The sequence below is a fragment of the Culex pipiens genome, unplaced genomic scaffold (genome assembly GCF_016801865.2).
Source record: "Culex pipiens pallens isolate TS unplaced genomic scaffold, TS_CPP_V2 Cpp_Un0002, whole genome shotgun sequence".
Classification (NCBI taxonomy): domain Eukaryota; kingdom Metazoa; phylum Arthropoda; class Insecta; order Diptera; family Culicidae; genus Culex; species Culex pipiens.
The window spans coordinates 380,883-400,417 of record NW_026292819.1 but is presented as its reverse complement, the minus strand read 5'-3'; the positions used below and the strand labels follow the sequence as shown (position 1 = coordinate 400,417).

General features: G+C 36.5%; 1 protein-coding gene across 2 annotated transcripts in view; it reads right to left on the bottom strand.

Annotated features, from left to right (window-relative positions):
* LOC120417435 (furin-like protease 2) overlaps positions 1 to 19,535 on the bottom strand; it is a 128,375-nt gene that overhangs the window by 6,635 nt on the left and 102,205 nt on the right. For both annotated transcript variants that reach the window (XM_052711337.1, XM_039579476.2), the window contains exons 8-12: positions 7,231 to 7,505; positions 5,483 to 5,759; positions 5,215 to 5,414; positions 4,858 to 5,136; positions 1,273 to 1,523 (exon numbers count right to left, since the gene is read on the bottom strand). In XM_052711337.1, coding sequence (XP_052567297.1) covers positions 1,273 to 1,523; positions 4,858 to 5,136; positions 5,215 to 5,414; positions 5,483 to 5,759; positions 7,231 to 7,505 — 1,282 coding nt within the window. The remainder of the gene's footprint in view (positions 1 to 1,272; positions 1,524 to 4,857; positions 5,137 to 5,214; positions 5,415 to 5,482; positions 5,760 to 7,230; positions 7,506 to 19,535) is intronic.

Genomic DNA, 19,535 nt, shown 5'->3' with positions numbered 1-19,535 from the left:
GAGAGTTTCATAAAATATTGTAAACAAAGCAAAATGTATATTCTCGTTCATTGCAATGATGTCGTCACCTTGACAGGATGCTTAATTAAATATTATAATATTCATAACCCATAAATAGGACCTGAAACTGGACCTAATGGAACAAATCCGGGAGAAATTTGATCAGTAATAACCGAGAAAATCAAGTGCATATTCGCACAGACATTTACTCAGAATATGATTCTGAGTTGATATGTACAAGTGAAGGTGGGTCTAGGAGGTTTAGTTTAAACGTTAATTTTTCGAGAGGTTTTAAAGACTTTTCTCAGTGAAGAAGGAAATACAATTGAAAAGTATTTTTTTACAGGAAGTGTACCATCTTTACATCACTCCCCTTCTGAATCAATCGTCCTGAACCTAATTAAGAGCTCCCATCGCATCGAAAACTCATCAATTGCAGCGCATTTTCTCGCGTTCCATCGTATCCGGAGGTTGATTTGTGTGTGATGTGGCTCTGTCCTCGAACCTTCGGCCCCGGATGGTGCCTTTGTGCCTCCACAGATTGACGCCGACGACGAGCAACGAGTTGAACATCCGCCGTTGAGTTGAGTCCCGTTCTCGTTCTTCCGCCGGCAATATGGCAACGGCGGCAGGTTAATCAAAATGAAAATGCCAAAACTCCCGCAGGGAAAAAGAGCACTGCGCGATTCCGTTGCGTTGCGTTGTTTGAAAGGGAATTACGGCCTTTGGACGACGTATTTGGGGTGGGTTTTGTAACAAATTAAATAATAAATAATTTCATTTTTTTTGGGTTATTTACTTTTGTTGATAAAATTTTCTGATATTCCAATACAATGAACGACGAAAAATTTTTTTTAAGGACCACCCCACCAACAGTCCCATTTTCCCAACAAACTCCCACCGATGGGACCTGGAGCAAGGAATTGATTTGCGGTCGTCGCGATTGGTACACCACAAAACCCATTCGTCGCCATCGTCGCCAAGCTGAGCCGATGACGGGAAGAGGAAGGACCACGAGACCACAAATCCATTCCCCAAACGGACAAACCTCGACCCGATGGCTGCCTTGGAGGTGTTTTAATCATTGAGCGACCCCGCGTTGACGGCTCGATGGCTTGGTCGTTTGTTGGTTCGGTGGAAAGCCAATTTTCCAATAACGAGCCGATGCTTTTCCAATAACGAGCCGATGCTTGAACCCATTACGCCCCAACGTCTGCAACGCACCCACCACCCGTTCAAAACCCCCTAAAGTTATACAAAGGCACCACCCACCTGCAGCACGCTGAAGATCACGACGAACACGGTCACCACGAGCAGACAGCCCGAGATGGCCATCACGGTGATGGCGGTCGGCGAAGCACCCAGCAGAACCTGCCGGAGCGAGGCCAGCTGGCCGGACCCGAGATCGCCGGCGTTGGTGCCGGATGCTGCGGCGGCCGCTGCCGCTTCGTCCCCGAACTGGAGCAGCTGCTGTTCGGCGCCAACGCGGCGCTTGCCGGCCGGCGACGAGTTGATGCAGCCTCCTGGAAGGGAATGAGTGGAAGGGAAATTAGCGATATTTTTTATATTTTATTTTATGCATCAAAAAATTTAAACTTTTTAAATATTTTTTAGTGTGAATTGATCTGTTTTCAAAGCAATAACTGTAGATTTTAGATATGTTTTTTTTTTAATTTATTCTATTTAAGATAAGTGATCTGCTGTGCAGGGTTATTTTTTAGAATGTAACAATGTTCCACAAAGTTGTAGAGCAGACAATTACAAAATTTTGATATGTAAATATAAGGGCTTTGCTCGAAACCATCACGAGTTATCGCGATTTTACGAAAAAAAAAGTTTTGAAAAAGTTGGTCGTCGTCAATCATGACCATTCATGGTCATCCGCGACAGACACGGAAGACGAAATAAAGAGAAACGCAACAAGTAACTTTTTCTAAACATTTTTCCGTAAAATCGCGATAACTCGTGATGGTTTCGAGCAAACCCCTTATGTTTACATATCATGTTTGTAATTGTAAGCTCTACAACTTTGTAGAATATTGTTACATTAAAAATTAACCCTGCAATTCTAACTTTGCCACAAAACCACAAAATTTCAAAATGAAAAATTTTGTTCTAAATGAAAAAAAACCCCTTTGGAATTCGGAAATTACATAAAAATTCATTTAAAATAACATGTTCTAATTTTGTTTTGAAGCTGAGTAATATAAAATGGCAGAGGTTTTATATATTGTTTAGAGTATTTTTCGATGAAAAATACGTTTTTTTCCGAATTTTGAGTGGTGTACTCAATCGTCCAATTTAACATAGAAGTCCCTTTGACACCAAAATTCTATCTCATCACCATTTCAGGCTGCAAATTATTGAAAAAGAACCTCTTTTTTCACATGTTTAAAAATGAAAGGGATCGCACTGTCTCTCTGTCACGAGATATCAAAAAACGGACTTCAGATAAGTGATCACGGACAAAAGTTACCCCTTAGGACAAATTTTCACTTTTCCCGATTTCTTATGAATTGGTAGAGAATTACCCATTTTAGATTTTAGATTTTAGATTTTAGATTTTAGATTTTAGATTTTAGATTTTAGATTTTAGATTTTAGATTTTAGATTTTAGATTTTAGATTTTAGATTTTAGATTTTAGATTTTAGATTTTAGATTTTAGATTTTAGATTTTAGATTTTAGATTTTAGATTTTAGATTTTAGATTTTAGATTTTAGATTTTAGATTTTAGATTTTAGATTTTAGATTTTAGATTTTAGATTTTAGATTTTAGATTTTAGATTTTAGATTTTAGATTTTAGATTTTAGATTTTAGATTTTAGATTTTAGATTTTAGATTTTAGATTTTAGATTTTAGATTTTAGATTTTAGATTTTAGATTTTAGATTTTAGATTTTAGATTTTAGATTTTAGATTTTAGATTTTAGATTTTAGATTTTAGATTTTAGATTTTAGATTTTAGATTTTAGATTTTAGATTTTAGATTTTAGATTTTAGATTTTAGATTTGGGTAATTCTCTACCAACTCACACGAAATCGGGAAAAGTTGCCCCGACCCCTCTTCGATTTGCGTGAAACTTTGTCCTAAAGGGTAACTTTTGTCCCTGATCACGAATCCGAGGTCCGTTTTTTGATATCTCGTGACGGAGGGGCGGTACGACCCCTTCCATTTTTGAACATGCGAAAAAAGAGGTGTTTTTCAATAATTTGCAGCCTGAAACGGTGATGAGATAGAAATTTGGTGTCAAAGGGACTTTTATGTAAAATTAGACGCCCGATTTGATGGCGTACTCAGAATTCCGAAAAAACGTATTTTTCATCGAAAAAAACACTAAAAAAGTTTAAAAAATTCTCCCATTTTCCGTTACTCGACTGTAAAAAATTTTGGAACATGTCATTTTATGGGAAATTTAATGTACTTTTCGAATCTACATTGTCCCAGAAGGGTCATTTTTTCATTTAGAACAAAATTTTTCATTTTAAAATTTCGTGTTTTTTCTAACTTTGCAGGGTTATTTTTTAGAGTGTAACAATGTTCTACAAAGTTGTAGAACAGACAGTTACAAAAATTTTGATATATAGACATAAGGGGTTTGCTTATAAACATCACGAGTTATCGCGATTTTACGAAAAAAAGTTTTGAAAAAGTTACTTTTTGCGTTTCTCTTTGTTTCGTCGTCCGTGTCTGTCGCGGGTGACCATGAACGGCCATGATCGATGACGACCAACTTTTTCAAAACTTTTTTTCGTAAAATCGCGATAACTCGTGATGTTTATAAGCAAACCCCTTATGTCTATGTATCAAAATTTTTGTAATTGTCTGTTCTACAACTTTGTAGAACATTGTTACACTCTAAAAAATAACCCTGCAAAGTTAGAAAAAACACGAAATTTTAAAATGAAAATTTTTGTTCTAAATGAAAAAATGACCCTTCTGGGACAATGTAGATTCGAAAAGTACATTAAATTTCCCATAAAATGACATGTTCCAAAATTTTTTACAGTCGAGTAACGAAAAATGGGAGAATTTTTAAAACTTTTTTAGTGTTTTTTTCGATGAAAAATACGTTTTTTCGGAATTCTGAGTACGCCATCAAATCGGGCGTCTAATTTTACATAAAAGTCCCTTTGACACCAAATTTCTATCTCATCACCGTTTCAGGCTGCAAATTATTGAAAAACACCTCTTTTTTCGCATGTTCAAAAATGGAAGGGGTCGTACCGCCCCTCCGTCACGAGATATCAAAAAACGGACCTCGGATTCGTGATCAGGGACAAAAGTTACCCCTTAGGACAAAGTTTCACGCAAATCGAAGAGGGGTCGGGGCAACTGCTGTGTGAGTTGGCGGAGAATTACCCATTTTAGATTTTAGATTTTAGATTTTAGATTTTAGATTTTAGATTTTGAATTTTAGATTTTAGATTTAAAAAGGTTTTGAGCTACAAATAACTGAAGAACGTGTCTGAAGGCTCTGGAATTTATCATTCCCAATCGGTCATTTGGCGGCCATAAATATTTTAGATAATCATCATGAAATCTTGAATCAGAATGTTTCAATAATATAATGTTTTTTTTTTTATGTTTGTAGAAGCATTTTACAAATGGTGATTATTTTTTGCATTTCAATTTACTTAATCTGAACCCTGAATTTAGAACCATCATTGACAGTCATTGCCCCATAAGTGAAAGACACCATCTAGCACCTTAATAAAATAAAATCATGTACACGCAGTACACGTTTCAATTTCGTCAAGGTTCGGTAGATTTGAGCTCCCTGAATTAGCTCCAATTGACAGAATGCAATTTCAGTGAATTCCTAACAGCTTATAAATTAAATTCTAAATAACTCACCGGTTCCCTTGTCGCAGTGGCAGCAGCTCTGGTCCTCGGGCGAGGCATCGCTGGCGCAGCAAGGCACACACTGGTTGTTCAGCCGGTCCAGGTGCAGCGGGAACGCACAGGTCACGCACGAGTACTGGCCGGGGCCGCTGCACGACCGGCAGCTCTCGTGGCACGTCTTGCAGGTCTGCGTGGGCGGGTCGTAAAACTGCGACCCTAGACACTCCATGCAGAGACCCCCGTCCAGCATAAAGTGCGACGGGCACGAGGTGCAGGCCAGCGGACCGGCAGCTGTAGAAGGAAAAGGGAGTAGAAGAGTTCTCCTTAAGATCCGGAACAACTGGTTCGAACTGACTAGACTATACTCACCATTACAGGTCTTGCAGTAGTGGTGGCACTTTTGGCACCCGAACTTGGTCTTGAAGAAGCCCTCCGGGCACTCCGGGTGGCACTCGCCACCGGCCAGCTGCCAACCCTCCGGACACTTGACGCACTGGTCTCGGCGCGGTCCGCTGCAAGTGTTGCAGCTCAGGTAGCACTTGGCGCAGGTGCCCCGGTCGCTGTAGTAGCTGCAAGAGGGAATTCAAGATTTGTTTAGTAACTTGTGGAAGTAACTTCACTCTATCAGGGCACGCACCCATCGGCGCAGGTCGTCCGGCACTCGCCACTCTGCAGCTGCAGGCCCTTCTGGCAGGCGGTGCAGTTCATCCGGGACACGCACTGGGTGCACGTGTGCAGACACTTGGCACAGGCGCCCACCTCCATGTAGTAGCCCTCGTCGCACTCGTTGACGCAGCGCTGGTTCTGCAGCAGCAGCGGCGACGCACACTTGAGGCACTCGTGCTCGGTTGGACCGGTGCACGTCTCGCACGTGGAGTGGCACGTGTGGCAGTGGCCGTTTTCGTAGTACTCCGCTGGAAAGAAGGGAAAAAAAAATAAAGGAAAGGAAAAATTAGTCAATGAGCAAAAACAAAAAAAAAAAATACGTCGCTGGAACGTGAAAAATGCGCCTCGCTGGAGCCTGGTGATCTGGAGGATAAATTTTAATCAACGCTAATGTGCGTTTCTGCTCCCCAGACAAGCTGGAATTGCTCTTCCGGAAAAAAGTAAGTTCCAGAGCAAAAGAAAAGAATTTGAAATTAGATGTTTTTGCAATGTAATTACTCATATATTTAAAATATTGAAAATTAATTCAAAATAACTTGAACCAAATAGCAACCAACAATATTATTGAAAAATGATGGTGAGAGTTGATAGAATTATTTTCAAATACCACGGATTTGGTTTTAAATGCTCATGCTCATGCTCATTTAGATTCTTTTATTTTTCCTTTGGGTATTGGGTTCAAATAAATATGAACAAATCCATAAACATAATTTTGGAAAAATATAATATTTGTTTGAAAAAAAAAGGATAACGGAAACTAATTTAATGAAAATACATTATCCAATGATCTATTCACTAAAGGAGCTATTACACAATGGCAAACAAACAAACAATCTCGCACTTTTTCGCGTTTGACAGTTTGTGAAACTCGCAAACAAGACAAAATGTACGCAAGCTGACGTTTCTGCAAACAAAGATAAGCGAACAAACAACGCAGACAATTTGCAAACTGTCAAAATGTGCGAGTTTGTATGCTTGTTTGCCGTAGTCTAACACCTCCTTTATTAATTCTCATATTGTTTTCGCGGATTCTCAACAAAATCAATAGATTTTTTGTTCGTTGAAGCCAGTTTGACTTTAATGATTGTTCTAAATTATAGTTTTTCAGTTTTATATATATATAACTCTATTTCAATAAAAATATGTCATAGACTTTTTGTTCATAAGCATGGAATTGTTACCAAGACGCAAAAAAACAAATCCAAATGCCCCAACAAAAAGTCACGGAAAAATGGTTTCATCTAGCTAATCTAAAGTACCTTAGCAAGCCAACCACAAAAAACCGCTCCAATGGCAACATTGTGAAAACTGTCGCTAGGGAAGGACCTCGAGCGCACTTTTTCGCTACAATGAGCAATTCCGTGAAAAGCATTTGCACTCTATACTGCCAGTGCTGCTCGGCTGCACTAATGGGACACAGGTTTGCCAGGATGCATCCCCTGACCTGGCTGAAATTTCTCCCTGTTTTGTTATTTTGGATCTCTCTAATTGGTGCCCAACGAGCATAAATCTTCATTTTCCGATTTTGTGGCTGCGGTAGCCTTCCGGATTCCCGACTTGCTGGAACCGTAGAAGTTTGTCAAGCTTAAATTTAGCTACAGTTACGGTTGGCACGATATGCTTCAGTCGAGTGATTTAAGTCAAATTAAGGGGATTGCACGGCGAATAATCGAGAACAAGCAGCATATCTGCCCCAAAGATCGATACAGTGCTACTCACATTCATCGCAGTTGTTGCTGCCGTTGGCGATGCAGCGGGCCTTCTTGTTCAGCGTCCAGTTGGAGTGGCAGCCGGTGCAGATCGAGCCGCTGCTGCAGGTCGCACAGCCGATCGGACACGCCATACACTCGTGGCGCTTCTTGTCGCCGAAGAACCCGTCCGGGCAGGCGTTCAGGCAGCGGCCCTCGTGCGCGAACCGGCCCGCCCGGCACAGGATGCACTGCGACTCGGACGACCCGTTGCAGGTCATGCAGGACGAGTGGCAGTCGGCGCAGCTGAAAAGTTGAGGGAGGAAAGGAAAGAAAAGTTAGCAAATCAACTGAACATTGTACCTTAACCTTAAGAACTAATCAATAGCAAGTTCATGACATAAAAAAGGAACTCAACAGCTCAACCCGCTTGCTTCCGCAAGATTGAAAAGTACACATTGTGAACCGTTGGTTCGTTTTCACGACCGCCACCATAAAAGTGTGGAAAAACAGGTTGAGCAAATCCCCCCTCATTTCCCAGGATTCAAAGTACTCATTTTAGTTAAGAGTAAAAGGGAGGGGGGGAAAAGTTGGCAGTTTCAGCAGTAACAGTAACAGTAGTGTGGATCGTTTTTACGACGTTCCTGACTGCAAACTGAGGGATGGATTTCCTGCCACCGATGCTCGGAGCTTGCAGTTTTTTCCTCCCCCCCGAAGCAGATGATGGGATCGTAAAGTTTTAATAGCAAAACAAACAGGTTCGCTGCAGCATCCCGGACGGAGTTTGTCTGATAGGATAGTAAAGAGGGCTGGTTTTATATTTGTATAATTTGGTTGTTGCATTGTGACCGAGATAAGGACATTTCCGGAGTTTTATTGTGAACAAATGTGTCGTATGGGTGATTTTAAGTAAGGACCATACACCACATATAACCCATTATTTTTCGAAAATTTAGACCCCTTGTGCAAATTCAAGAAAAGTCTGTGTGTCTTATTTCGGAAATCATTGCATTTGATATTTCAAAAAACGAACTGGGGACCATCCATAAACCACGTGGCCACTTTTTTTAGAATCTGGGACCTCCCCCCTCGTGAACAATTGTCTATACAAAAAAACTTTTTTGCATGTATCGTGAACAATCACCATACCCCCAGTGTCCACGTGGTTTATGGATGATCCCCTGACTGCTAAACAAATTGTAATCATTCAGATTTTGGTTTTTTTTTGTAACAAATTGATTTTTTTCTGCACGTGTTTCCGGGGATCCCAAAGTTCATGTCTGGAGTTTTTTTTTGAAAAGGTCCAATAAACCAAATTTCCAGTTTTTGCTTTTTGGGTGTTTTTAGAACCGCCTTGAGTCAAAGGTATAAAAAAAACACCCAAAAAGCAAAAACTGAAAATTTGGTTTATTGGTCCTTTTCAAAAAAAACTCCAGATGTTATTTTTGTCAATTCTTGTAGGTCAGTGATATCAATGCAGCAATTCCCTACGAAAACAGCATGAAAAAAAAACAAAAGTGATCGGGCTCAAAATTTTCTGGGAATTCCCAGGCCGAAATAGTTAGACCCGTACCTTTTTGTCCGGCTATTAGGGTGACCTACGCCGAGTTAGGGTGTTCCAAAAAATTGGAACAGCTTTAGTGAAAAAAGTGATTTTGTCCCGTTTTCGCCATTTTCCCATTTATGGCGTGTGTGGCGTGTGTGGCGTGGCGTGTCGAAGAACACGGTTTTTATTTTCACAAAATCATATCTCAAATTCCTGTTAATAAACTCCTCCCATTTTTCAGAATGTTATGTAAAATTTTCCGAGGAATCCGATAAAAATATGTCCCGACACCGTGAAAACGGCATTTTAAAATTTCATACGACCTTTTCAAATGTTAGGCTGGGTTTTTGAAACTTCTTACTGTTTTTTTTTTGAAAGGTCAACGTTAATAGATTTTTCATGTTATTTGAATTGTTTTTGTTAATAAGAAATTGCGATAGGTTTATTGTTTAAGGACCCATAGCCACCCCCACTGACGGGGGTTAACCCTCTACTGCCCAATTGGTTTTCGATTTTTTTTATTTTTTCCGTGTTCAGGAGCAACTTTTGTTCTACGAAAAATTTACTTCTCTTGTTTTATGTTTTTCTTGTTTCATTTTTTGTATTTGCTTTTCATTCGCATTTATCTTGTTTAGTTTATGTTTTTTGTTTATAATGACTGGCCTACTCTACCACCTCCTATCATCACATTTTGCCTATCTAATTTTTCATATTTTTAAAGTCACTTTTTTAATTTGTTGCTTGTTATTCACAATTTCTGCTCTAACATGGCATCATTATCATTTAAATTATAACAAAAATTCGTAGAGGCATAGTCTAGAACACAAGAAAAATTACTGCATACTTCTTTTTACTTAAAATATAGGAAATATCAATAAAAAAACTAACCTAATCCACCTATGTGGTTGATGCCTTCCTCACTTTTTATCAAAAATGGGTAATATGAGTGGTTTGGACACACATTTAAGCTTTTTTAGTTCAAGAAAAAAACACAGATATAACTAATGTGGTAATAACTCGAGACAGGGTTGCCAGATCTTCAATGTTTTGGACTCATTGGAAAGGCCTTTTAATTACCTAACCAACGATGGGTCGGATGATGGATCCGGACATAGTTTACATACATTTAGGTGAGATCCGGCTTCAAAAAAGTACATAAATATCACTTAAGTGGTCATAACTCGAGACAGGGTTGCCAGATATTCAGTGTTCTGGACTCATTGGAAAGGCCTTTCAATTACCTAACCAACGATGGGTCGGATGATGGATCCGGACATCATTTACGTGCATATAATTGAGATCCGGATATTTGCGAAAACACGTTTTTATACATAACTTTTGAACTACTAATCGAAACTTCAAACAATTCAATAGCGATGTATGGGACCTTAAACCAAGTCGAATGCAACTGGTTCGATCAAAATCGGTTCAGCCAGAGCTGAGAAAACTCAGTGAGAATTTTGGTCACATACATACATACACACACACATACACACACACATACACACACAGAGACATTTGTTCAGTTTTCGATTCTGAGTCGATATATATACATGAAGGTGGGTCTAGGAGCTTTTAATAAAAAGTTCATTTTCAGAGCAGGACTATAGCCTTACCTCAGTGAGGAAGGCAAAACACAGCTGAAGTTGATTTTTAAAACCATTGGCAAAGTCACATAAAACAAGTAAAACTTCTAACCCATATTTTTTCTAAAATTTTAATAGTTCTTTATTCCAATGGTTTTTTAAGATCAAAAATTGGTTGAAAAATGGATTTTTGGCGATTTTTTTAAATCGAAGCCCGTCTAAAGCCGGGGTTGGGTACTAAAGGGTTAAGGGGTAGATTACTCAGACAGAGAAAAAAACTGGATGTTGAAGGCTTTTCTGAAAGGGCAGACGATTTTGAACCAAACAGCATCAATAGCTCAAAAGCGATGAAACTGCAAATGGGACCATTATGCGACCATGGGGCAGTGCTCATGTTTGAAAGAATGGAAAAATTTCCAAAAATATTATTGATTTTTTCACTGTAACTTGGATTTTGTCCGCAGTTTTCTCTCGCACTTTTTACAACAAGAATTCACAAAACTAGGCAACCGCTCGTTGTTTATTTACATTTCCAGTCGCAGTTTCCACCAAACTGGACTTTCGCACTTCAAAACTGCGAGTGACAGCTGGAAAACAAGCGATTAACCTCGGCTCGCTTTGATCATTTTTGAGGAAATTCAAAACTTCTCAAGCCAGTCTGACAAGTCGCAATAGTGCGATCAGTAGCAATAATTTAGTGCGAAGTCCGAGTTAGTGGGAATTGAGCAATATAACCATAAAAAAAAAGTTTCTTTCTAAAGAATGGAAAAAACATATTTTAGAAGGCAGAATTTTTTAAGAGATCTGCTTATGTTTAAAAGAATGGGAGTTTTTTATATAAATATATAAGGACAATCAAAAACCGGTTGTTTAAATTAAGGGGTTACAAACATGTAAGAAATCACAAAATTTCATATTATGGAAAATTTATTGAATTCACTAAAAAGATGACTTTCTATCAATCCTGAAAGATTCATGAAGATATTTCATGATCAAATTGAGTTAGAGACGATTTAAGCTAAAAAAATGCCACGCGCAAAGCGAACTGTCAAACTTTGTGAGCGTTTTTCTCTGAACACTGAGTTAAATTACGGGTGCCACGATATCTCGAGATGGGATGGACCAAATTGGCTGAAAATTGAGGTGAAGACTCCCAAGACATATTCCGTGTGCATGACGTAGCCCGATTTTTTGCGTTAAGATATCGTGGCACCCGTTTTTTGAAACTGCTAACTTCAAATAGCTATACCTCGGCAATGGCTCTGCAAACAGATTTTAAATAAAAATAAGTGTGTGCTCACACCAGCCTCTGACTTTTTTTTTGTTGATTTTTATGTATGAAACCCCTTAAAATCACGGCGTGTTTTATAGAACAACCTTATCAGGAAAAAATAGTCATCGCCACTTTCAAATGTGTCTTACAGGAAATTCTCGCAGCTTTCTAATGCTTCTAAGAGCGAAATGTTTCATCGGGAAATTTCTGAGATATCTCTATTTTAAGTTTTTTGGTTTTAAATTCCTTTATTATTTATTGGAAACTTTATACTAACAGTTCAGAAAACTTATCAAATGATGTGTTCCATGAGTCATTTACTCATCAAAATGTTTGCACATTTTGATGAGTAAGACAAGAAACAACTTTGTAGAAGGTTGCAAACCGCTAAACAATTTGAAAATTGTGTTTGTCTAAATTTTTGAATATATGGGATTTATTCAGAAATTAAAATCATAAAACAGTGTAAAAATGTATTTTTTACAAGAATTATTTGAAAATTACATATTTTTTGTGTACAAATATCACGTGTCTACTCTGATTTAGCTTGTTCAACCGAAACTTTGGCAGGTTTGTGATTGTTAATGGTATTATTGAATTTTAATGAATAAATTTGATATTTTCTTAAGCAAACATTAACCAGGAACATAAATACAAATATGATTTGAAATCGAAAATGTACTACATATTACTGTGGCAAGCTTTAAAAGTCATATTTTCATGAGTATAAATAAAGATAAAATTTTATAAAATGTTTTCTGTGGAAAATGCACTTAAAAGTAGCAATAAAACTCGAGTCTTCCAATTCAGAATTCTGAAAACACCGTCACAAACATTTATTTTTGATTGAACAAAAATTAAATAGTATGTTAACTAAAAAAAAATCTAATAGGAACTATCTTTCCAAACTATTTTAACAAAAATCAAGACATATATATTTTTTTATGATGAGATTGAAGATGAGAGTCTGATAAACTTTTAAAATATTGCTAATTCCTTGATCATTTAATACAAAAAAAAAACTGAAAAATCATTTCATACTAATGAAAAGTATTTCTCCCAAATCTAGCAACAGTAATTTGCTGTATAATTTCGAGTATAAAAAATGTTTTGTATCCATGCAACTAGTTAATGTTTGATTAAGGAAATATGATATTTATTCATAAAAATCTCGTAATACCCTATCAATCTCAAACCTGTAGAAATTTCGGTTGTATCAGCTAATTCCAAGCTGAATCAGAGCAGACCGGTGTTATTTGTATACAACAATTATGTAATTACCTATTTGTTCTTGTTAAAATAATATTTCAATTCGGTTTTATTATTTTATTGTTTGAATAAATCCCACATATTCAAAAATTCGGTTAAAACTAAATTTCCAAAATGTTTACCGGTTTGCAACATTCTACAAAGTTGTTTCTTGTCTTATTTTGCACATTTTGGTCAGTAAAATACACATGAAACACATCATTTGACAAGTTTCCTGGACTGTTATTTAAAAGTTTCCAATAAATGATCAAGGATTTTAAAAGAAAAAAATTCAAATAGAGATATCTCAGAAATTTCCCGATGAAACATTTCGCTCTTAGAAGCATTGGAAAGCTGAGAAAATTTCCTATAAGACACTTTTGAAAGTAGTGATGACCGTGGAATAGTTTGTTTTTTAAGATTGGAAAAAGATCTGGTCATGATTGAAAGAATGAAAAAAACTCACAAACTTTTGAGGAAAATCAAGAATAGGTTATTTCTTAGAATGGAGAATGAATCGAAATATTTTTAGAAGTCTCTTTTGATTCTCTCCGAAATCGACTTTTTCTTTTAATTTTTGTATTTTTTAATAAAGCTGAAATTTTGTTAGCCTTTGGCGATGTTGTAGGTATGGATAAGGAATAAACTGAAAAAAAAATGATATACGGTAAAAACAAATTTGGTGATTTTCAATTTAAATTTTTGTCATTAAAACATGATTTGAAAAAAACACTATTTTTTTATTTAAAATCAATGTTTTAACGTGAAGAGTTCCATCATTGCCATTATTTTTCGTTCAAGGAACATCAAATGATTACTTTTCAGAAATTTTGAATTTTCGAATCACTACCGATTTTAAAAAAAAATCGAAATATTAGTCGCAACAGTTTTTTAACTTCATTTTTCGATTTAAAATCGAATTTGCAATCATAAATAACTTCAATGAAACTTTGAGAAAGTGCGCCGGTTTCAAGTTACAGCCATTGTTAGGTAACTTTTTTGAAAATAGTCTCAGTTATTCATTTTTAAAATGAGGTCCCATGTTTGCCCATTTAAATAAATATATTTCTGAGAAGCTGAGAAAATTTTCTACATTTTGCTTTTTTAACTATGTCGACCTTCAGTTGCTGAGATATTACCGTGCAAAGATTTATAAACAGGAAAATTGATGTTTTCTACACAGAAAAAAATATGTGAATTTACTCGACACGGAAAAAATGAATCACATGTATACTCAGTTGATGTAAACTTGAAATTTGACGTAAACAGTTAAATCACACGTAAAATCAGGTTTTTACGCATAATTTGTTGCAAATTTACATCAAGTTGCATTTAAATTTAAATGTTTAATGACGTGCAAAATTGTTACATCATAAATGATGTAACGTTCGGAAATATTTTTTTGTGTGTAGGTCTCACCTAAACAACCCACCATTTTCTCAGCAACTAATGGTCCGATTTTCAATGTTAAAATATGAAACAAATCAAGACTAACATTTCAAAAAGGCGTAGTATTGAATGTTTGGCCCTTTTGAGCAGGGAGACGACACCCTGGAATGACTTAACGGCCTAACAACGACTGAAGCCGGGACCAACGTTTTACTTCCCCATCCGATGGAAGGTTGGAGCTGATGGAAATGTCTCCTAAAGCATAAAAAAATATTTAAATAGTATGTTTTTGAAAATCAAATTTTAAAGACAAAAAGTGAAATTAAAAATCACAAAAAAATTAAAGCGCAAATTTTTTTTCAGTTTAGTCCTCATCCACACCTACAACTTAGCCGAAGATACCAAATCAATCAAAAAATCCGATTTTTGAATTCTCATATATGGTATTTTAACCATTAGTGGACCCCCTAGTAGAGCCGAAGCACATTTTTCACAAATTTTCAATATTTTAAGCACTTTTTCATAACCCTTTGTACAATACAATGAAAATTGAAGTCTTTTGAACAATTTTGACTATTTGTTTTATCAGTTTATTTGTTTTTGAGCAGAAAAATAGCAATTTGAAAAAAAGTTTTTTTTGCCTGTTATGGACCCCCTTTTCCTATAGTGGACCCGGGTCCATAATCCGATTGTGGACCTGGGTCCACTATAGGCAAACTGTTATTTTTATACCAAATTTAACCGATATTTGATGTTTTGATGCATGGTGTAGGTCTAATGATAGATATAATGAATAAAAGATGGATTTTGCTCACTTTTCATCATAAACAAATATGTTTTGTTAACAAATTTGGCTTTAAGCAACAAAAAAACCTAACAGACATTTAAAAACATTTATTTCCGAAAAAGATCAGAGAAAACGTTTCAAAAATCACTGTAAACATAAAATAATAAAAAAAAAGTAATTTTGATGCACATTTTTTCATATTAATTACATAAATGGTTGACCGAAACTAAACAATAGATTTGTTTACAGTTGCTCATAAAACCACGCATGTTTATTTGAAAAAAATGTCTTGTTCTTGATTTATTATTATAAAATATCATTTCAAACTACAATTATGATGCTTAAGTTAAGTACAATTGACTATAGTTTTGATTAATTATATATTTTTACGGCTTTAGCATTTTGGTACTTTTAACATGAAACAGCTATATGTATACTCATAATTGAAAAAAGTATGCGTTTAGGTTGATAACAACAAGCATTTATTGTATGTTTAGGAGAAGCTCTTGCTTAAATACACAGTTTTCTACATTTTTGAAGGTTAAATTAACAGGGGTCCACTTTTGGAAAAGTTTGGATTTTCGTTGCCCTATATTGGACCCCCCTAATTTTTGCTCGAAAATGAGCAGTTCTTCGCTTTATTTTAGTAAAGTTCCTTAAAATTACATTATTTCGACTTGCTCAAGTTAAATAATCAGCCAAAAAGTGATTTAATAGTTAATTCAATCATAAAATATAAATGCAGTTTTGTTGTGAAAATGTTAGTGGCCATGGCTGATTTCAGATGTCGAACTCAAAACACTTATTTTGGCACAAAGGACAATTCAATCCCAAGTAACATTTTAGGTTTTAAGTAGGCCATAAAAGCCTATTTTGGCCGTATCAGGGTTTTCAGAACCATGATAAAACCTGTAAGTTTAAAAATGTTTCTAGGGAATATCAGTCAACATTGATTTAAATGATGCCGAACATGCCAAATAAAAGATTTGTAGGCAACAACACGCTTGAAACTGTGATTTTATTGAACTCCACTGTAGGAAAGGGGTCCACTAATGGATAACATACCCTATCATTGTTGTATGGACACTGGACAGCTGCCAAATGTGAATGGAAAATAACAAATGTGTAATTAAATTTAGAAGAAAAAAAATCGATTTCATAGTGAATTGCTCCTTTTGTCCACATTCAAAACAAAGAATACCTTAAGTTTCAGTTCTTGGAAATATTATGTAGATTTTTTTTTATGTTTTAAACGTAAGGTTTTTTAACGTGCTGATCTAACATTGCCATAGTTAAATTATCCAATTACCCACACTTTACTTTTACGAACAGTCCAGGCACCAGCATGTTACCCCACAAGAGTAACGGCGATAAAGTTCGAGCAAATCTTCGCAGTTTGCACCACGCGGTGTATGTGTGTTAATGCCTTCCCACTCCCCCCGCACTCAAAAAAAGCACACACAATTTTCCATCGCTTAGGAAAACTTCCAGACCGCCACAAGTTGCACCTGGAAAATGGCTTACTGCTGCTCGCGGCACCAAGTGTGATAAATTGTCATAAAAATTCCAGGTGACAGGTAATTTCGGAAGCTTCGCAGGGTCCTCCCAAGGGAACACTCAGTTGCATTTGGGAAATTATAAAAAATTATTTGAAATTTTTTAAATTTAAACTGAATTTATAGAATTTTAAAATTTCAACAATTGAAAGTTGACTTTTTCAAGCAACTGAGTATTAGTGTGTGTTTGCTTTTTCCTCTATGACATGTGAGCGTTTGTGTGTGCTCAAATTGTTGATATTTGGGAAAAAGGGCGTTAAATTTAGTGTGCCCGTTCGTTTATGACTTCGCGTTTTGGTGGGTGGGTGGCACTTGAGAGCACCAACTGACGAATATTTAATTTTATTCTATATTTTACGAATTTTTATGGCCCTCCCGGTCCAGAACACCACAGACACTGGGAACCTCAAATGGTTTGTGGTGCTTGAAATTTGCCGCGCTGATGGCGTTATTTTAATGGAGATATTGCTGCTGTGGTCGTTTTGGAGCTTCTTTTTTTGAGTGTGCTCAATTTCCATTTTTTTCCGGGAAGGAGGGGTGTGGAGAGGGTTATTTTCTAAAGTGCCTACATGTGGTTGAAGTAATAAAATTACCAAATTCTATGGCGTGGAGGTACAGACAATGGACGGGCTAATCTCGCGGGGCTCTGTTTCACACTAGATGACAAAATTTTGAAAAAAACTTTATTAAACCTCTCTACTTTTTCATTTGAAAATATACCGATATCTTTAGGCAGTGTTCCCAGATTTCCAACTGTCCAAAAATTCACTAAATCTTTAATCAGTAGTGAAATTGATACAGAGTAACAAGATTCCGTATGAAACTTCCAAACGTCCTGATTTGAAAATTAATTTCATTCAAGTACTGATAAAAGACAACAGCCAATAATCCAAGAAGCAACTTAAGAATAATTTCAACAAATATGTAAACCAGTGTAACATTGAATGCATAATTAACCTCGCCTTAACAAGAGTATCAGGCCGAGGCAATTTGGGAAATTGTTTTCATTTCCAGAAAAGAAGCTCTTCCCAATTCAACAAAAAAAAGCAAAATTAGTCAAGACACTCAAGACTGCCCACTTTTTGGCCCTCGCAAATTTTCCCAAGATCTTCGCCCTGAAAGTAAGACGCTGCTTTTCAATCTAATTGACCTGAATTGAAAATTGAATGCTTGAATGGAAATTCAGATCTCCCGTCCCCGCCAAGATTAGATACTTCTGCTGGAAGTCGGTCAAAACGAAGAAAAAAAATATCAATTTCCCTCGAGTAAGAACCGAACCGGCGACGACAGGAAAAAGCACACAGTTTCAACAATGTAAGCCACAGAGTTTCCACTCATTCTAAATGACAAGACGGAATTCGATTATTGGACCTCTTCGAGACTGAGACTGTAATGGTTGTTGGTGCTCTGGTGGACGACACACACACATGTTCGATTCAGTTTGCTCCCATTTCATTAGATTGCTCGGGGTACAAAATTGAAACACTCGACAATTGGCAGTGCCGATGAAAAGTGGAAGGGGAATGGGAAATGCCTCAGTGATGTTTCCGTGTCAGGAAGTGGGACGTTTGGAATCAGGGTGGCGACTTTTCAAAAGTAACTCAACAATGGTATTTCTTGGGTTAGTGAGTACAGCGTGAAATTCGTGAAATTCCTCAATTTCCGCGAATTTCCATGAAATTCAGGCATTTTTGTAAATAAAATGCACAAAAATACCTAATAGGGGAAATCTACCCTTTCCAATCAAACACCTATCTTCGTCATATGGAGAGTTTGATGCTCGATTAAAGCTCCAAAAATACTATTTGGGCTATAAACTTACCAGCTACAGCACCACCTCGAGTAAGCACGCAAATGTATGCCACTTACTGGCCAAAAAGATCACATTTAATGCACTTTTGATCATAATTTGTATTTTGCGAGACCACTTCTCATCATTTTGTTGGCACACACAGTGACACACACGAGAATCCCTCAAACGCTTAATGAATATAGCCAAAATTAACTTTTCACTTTCGCTTACTTTTTCACGGCGCTTAAGATATGAAATTGCTTCCAACTACCGGCAACATGTTCTTTTGATCATTAGTAAGGCACTCACTTGAAGAATAATCCCGAAAAATGTAATAAATTAGCAAGCGCCATCAAAAAAACAAACGCGCCAAGTCGTTTGACGTTTCAATTTTCACCTTGCATTCCAATCGAAGGCTGAAGAAAACCGAGCGAGAGACGAAGGCAAAAAAGAACAAAGGCTGGCCGTCAACACCACCAGCAGCACAGCCAGCGATGCCAGGAAACTTTCCCTATAAATGCCACTTTTCGTGAGTGTTCGTTTGAACTGTCAGCGCAAATGGCAACACTCGACAGAGTGTTGGAAGAAAAAAGAACTAAGAAAAATGGGCGTGGCCCAATGCATTCGCCTCGATTAGAATACCCTTGGGATTTTTTTTTTTGTTAAATGCTTGGTAAAGAAATAGAATAACTTTTAGTGAAAGTGAAAATAAACAGAAATGTTCACAAAAACTTGCTCTACTCGTTGGTGTACTTGGTTTTAGTAAAATTCAAGGGAGACTCTAGATTATCCAGCATCATTCAAACACGACCGCTTATTAGGATTAAAATGGGTAGATTTCCCCTAGTTTAACCACAACAGTTTTAACTGTGAATTTGAGAAGTTTTCAATTGAAAATGCGTTATTTTCTCTTTCAACTCGTATAATTGAAAGGAACTGAATTATTGAAATAGAGTTTTTTAAACATTTAATAAGAAATGAATGCTTTGAATACCTATTTAAGCTATAACTTAATTTTAATATAAAACATACTTTATTTTAGGAATCGGCTTAAACAAATTTATCTAATGTTTTTGATTTCCCCCAGCAAAATTGTCCAGAAAAATGGAAAAAAATGGGGATTAAAAAAATATGCTGAAAATAAAAATTTTCATTGAAG